At 31.4% G+C, this 4269-nt stretch overlaps 1 protein-coding gene across 1 annotated transcript; it reads right to left on the bottom strand.

Moving 5' to 3' along the window:
* Positions 1–2032: 2032 nt before the first annotated feature.
* Positions 2033–3799, bottom strand: LOC107872667 (9-cis-epoxycarotenoid dioxygenase NCED6, chloroplastic). The gene has a single exon (XM_016719296.2). It carries the CDS (start codon positions 3770–3772, stop codon positions 2033–2035), a length of 1740 nt encoding a protein of 579 aa, XP_016574782.1. The 5' UTR covers positions 3773–3799.
* Positions 3800–4269: the final 470 nt, after the last annotated feature.

Below are 4269 nucleotides of genomic sequence, written 5' to 3'. Positions count from 1 at the left end.
GTAAGGTTTTAACGAGACACATTATCTAACAATTAGACATTCAAGTGGGAGTGTTATAAATGTATTTACATTATAGTGAATCTGTATCAAGATCTACTTTGATATCTATTAGGATTGAAGCATCCGTCTTTTACTCTGACTAGGAGTAAATTTCCCCTATAAATAGAGGGTTTTGTTCATTATATTTACAATCTGATGATTTCTCATCCCTCGAGAGAAGAAATAAGAATTACTCTCTTCTCTCTACTCTTGTTCTTTATTCTTTTTTTCTTTATAACATGGACTAAATTTTAATTTTTATGTTATTGTAAATTGTAATATATATGATTTTACAGATTTCAAGAAAATACGTTATATTTGGGTTTTTATAAGTATCTTACCCTTAATATGGGGTAACAATAAAAATTTAACATAACAATATTTAAATGTTAGATCAGGTAATATTTTTGAATATTTATATACTACCTAAAAGAAATAAAGTTAATGGCGGAACCAATGTTTTTATTGAGGGGGTTCACAAGTAAACATACGAACTAGTCGAAGGAGTTCAACATCTACGATATATACATAGAAAATATTTTTAATCATATAAAAATAATAGTATATTTTTTTGTCAAATGAGGGTTTGCATGAACCCCTGAATTAAAGGTGGCTCCGCATCTTAATAAAGTACTACATATTCACCATCAAGGATTGTTGTTGCGGAGTGATAAATATTCATCCATACTTAATCAGTGGTACGGAGTTTGAATACTAGATATGAAGTCGTCTTGGTAGGGACTAGTGAGCGAATTACGCCACCCTCAAAGCGAGACTTTTCAACATGAATCTAAATTAGTGAACCTCAAATAGATATACCAAATACTGAGAAATCAAAAAGTATATAAAAGTGCACATTATTTACAAAGAATAGATGAGATGATCTTAATATGACACTCTGTTAAGTAATTTTGTCTTAAGATTGGTTACTTTCTTGGGAAAATATAGTAAAACCCAATAATATAATTTCTAATTTATTATCAAAATAAAAGTACTCAATATTAAGTAAATATTATTATGATAATATCTGTAAGTAATATGTATATAAATACATTTAAGTCGTGGATATTGTTCTAAAAAATTATTTTAGCGGTATGAAATATTTTTTTTAGAATTAAATAATCTTCTCTAATTAATCAAAGGATACATAAATTAACAAAATTTAATTAGTACTCCCTTCGTATATTTTTACTTATCTATTATTGACTCACACGCTTTAAAAAATAATAAATAATATTAGTAATTTCACTATATCACCCTTTGAATAATAAAATTAATGATTTTAAAAAATGCATTGATTAGTAAAGATTATTTAATAAATGGATATAAAATACTAATAAATTATTTTTTTAAATTGAACAATTATTTTTGAACATTTATTTTTAATAGAGCGGACAAGTAAAAATGTAAGGAACGAATATGTTGGGTGAATTTTGATGATTGATTGTTGTCACATTTATAGGCTCCCAAGTGTAAAGACTAGTGTTTTCGCCAAGTGTAAAATCAACTAATCAAGTTTCAAAAAATTTCATGCATTCTTGACAAGTATTTTTATTTGCCATCTTTTCCAAAGTATCACCAATTATGAAGCATTTTTAAATACACTTTTATTTTGGCTTCTCAAGACTCAAATACATTTTAAAATATTTCTTTTGAAATAGATATTTTACTTACAATATAACACTCTTTTTAATCTGGGTAATTTGCCAAGGTTCAAGGCTATCACAACAAAATGATATCAAAATACGTAAATAATAACAAACATATGATTTATTACTATAATACTTTTGGATATATGACTCAATATATTTAATTTTTAATTATATGTTACATTTGAAATACTTTTTAAGAAATAAGTCACCCTTCAAGAAGGGTATTCAATAGAAGATTGGTTACTTACATATTGATGTAGTAATTAACAAAATGTATAATAGAAGTAATATAACACACATATAATTAACTAATTTAATTAACTCTATGATTGTATTAAGTATTAACAAGAAGATTGATTACATAAATCTTGTGAACTAACAAATGTACCATGAAAACCATATGGCACTCTTTTAGGTAATTTTACCAAAGCCACTTGTTTCATGTTTTTAGCATTAATTATAATTAATTCAGATTTTTCTTTCTTTTCATCTCTCACATAACTTATAAGGTATCCTTCATCTTCTTCTCCTTCTTTCGTGCTCGGTACGAAATAAGGTTCGCCTCCATATCGCTTATCTCCATATAAAAATTTTGTAATATTTCCAGTGACTAAATCGACTTTTGCTAGGCCACTACATTTTGGCCATGGTTCGGCGATAGCCATGAAGGTGTATCGTGTTTTTCGACCGAGTCTAGTCTTATTAACTTGCCCCGCTTCTAGATTCAGCTCTGATACTATTATCCGTTTGGTTGACTCACCTGTTTTCAGATTCAGACGAATTTCAGTCAGTTCGCTTTTTAAGGGCTCATCACTTCCTGAAAATATCGAGCCTGGTGGACTTATGCATGAACCTATAATCACGATGATCTGGTCGCCTGATTCCTCATGGTTCTCCTCCCACGCGTTCCACAGATGCATGCAGAAGCAGTTGGGAACTTCGATCCATTTGATTCTCGACTCGTCATGATCCTCTTTTGACAACACACTGAACCTAGAGACCTTATTCGGATCATGAATTACTGGCGATCCACCCCGTAACATCTCGGATAACTTGAATACCACTTGATAATCCGGAATAATCACGTGACTTTCCGTGATGGCAAAGTCATGAATCACAGATGGAGTCCGGAGAGAAATCGAAATGTCACGTGACTTATTACCGCACGTGTCAAACTTAAAGAATTTAATGTAAGGTTTTTTCAATACATTACAACTCAATGTATAAAATTCACCTGTGGTAGGGTCCACTTTTGGATGTGCTATCAATGGGTCATTTATTTGTCCGTTAAAATTGTAACGTCCGTTAGTTTCTAATTCACCATCATTCTTAATACAAACACAATATGGTAAATCATCTTCTGACATAGCTAATAACCTTCCGTTAAAAAAAAACAAACCGGCGTTAGCTGCGCCGGTTCCTTTAGTGGCATCCACTAAACCTAAACTGGCTCGCGCTAAGAACAGGGCAAGCCTAACTAAACCCAAATGGCCATGTAATTCGCCAATTGGTTTAGGAAAAATCGGCCGGTTCATTGCTGCTTCCTGAATGAACCGATTGGTTTGAGTGAACCGGCAAGAGTAACTAGCATTATCATTTTGTGGGTCCAATTTAACGGCGTGGATCATACCGTCACCGTCAAACAAATGATGACCGTTAATCGGGTCGAATAACGGGTTTGCTCCATTTCTAACGTAAACTCCCTTTAAATTTAAAGGAATTTTACCAGTTATTTCAAGACCATGCTGAACCGGACATTCTTGAACCGGTGCAAAATTCCCTTGGAGTTGAATTTCCGGGTCAACTGTCCGGTTTAGCTTATGTCTTTTTTCTAACTTGGTTATAACTGATTTTTCTAACATGTCTAAAGCTAAGGATGCAACTTTTTGCAATGGGTTTAATTTGGGCAGGTCAATATTTAGTGGACATAATTTTGGTTCAGGTAAATTAGATAGTGACTGTCGTGATGGTGACGATGATGGAAATTCTCTTCTTGGAAGAGTTGTAGAGTTTTTTTTACTAGGGTTGATGAGAATATTGCAAGAAAATGAAGGAGAATTGAGGGGTTTGATAGTTTGCATGATGAAAATTGGAGAAAATAAGAAAGTGATTTTTGAGAATATGTGGAAAATTATTATAAGGTTGGTTTTTTATATATAGAAAGTAAAAAGTGGTGGGGGCAAAAGTAAGAAAAGTGGGGGCCAATAGAGGAAGTCCAGCTTAGGTTAACAAGACGAAAACACGTGTAATATTAACTCATGGAATTTAGTATAAGAAATAGAATGACTAATTTGTAGAAAGTACAAAACTAATAAGAAATGTAGAAAGTTGTTGGTGACTCATGGAATTATTTTAACGGAAAAGGGTAAAAAATATCCCTAAATTATTTAAAATGGATTAAAAATATTCTTCGTTTATTTTTTGGCTCAAAAATATCTTTTTATTTATTTTTTGACTCAAAAGTATCCCTTCATTAATTTTGACTCAAAAATATCCCTTTGTTTATTTTTTGGCTAAAAAATACCCCTTTATCTAATGAAATGCCACCAAGCACATCACGTAGATTAAAAAAATCACT

Source organism: Capsicum annuum, chromosome 5 (assembly GCF_002878395.1).
Source record: "Capsicum annuum cultivar UCD-10X-F1 chromosome 5, UCD10Xv1.1, whole genome shotgun sequence".
Classification (NCBI taxonomy): Eukaryota; Viridiplantae; Streptophyta; class Magnoliopsida; order Solanales; family Solanaceae; genus Capsicum; species Capsicum annuum.
This window is presented reverse-complemented; position numbering and strand designations above follow the sequence as displayed.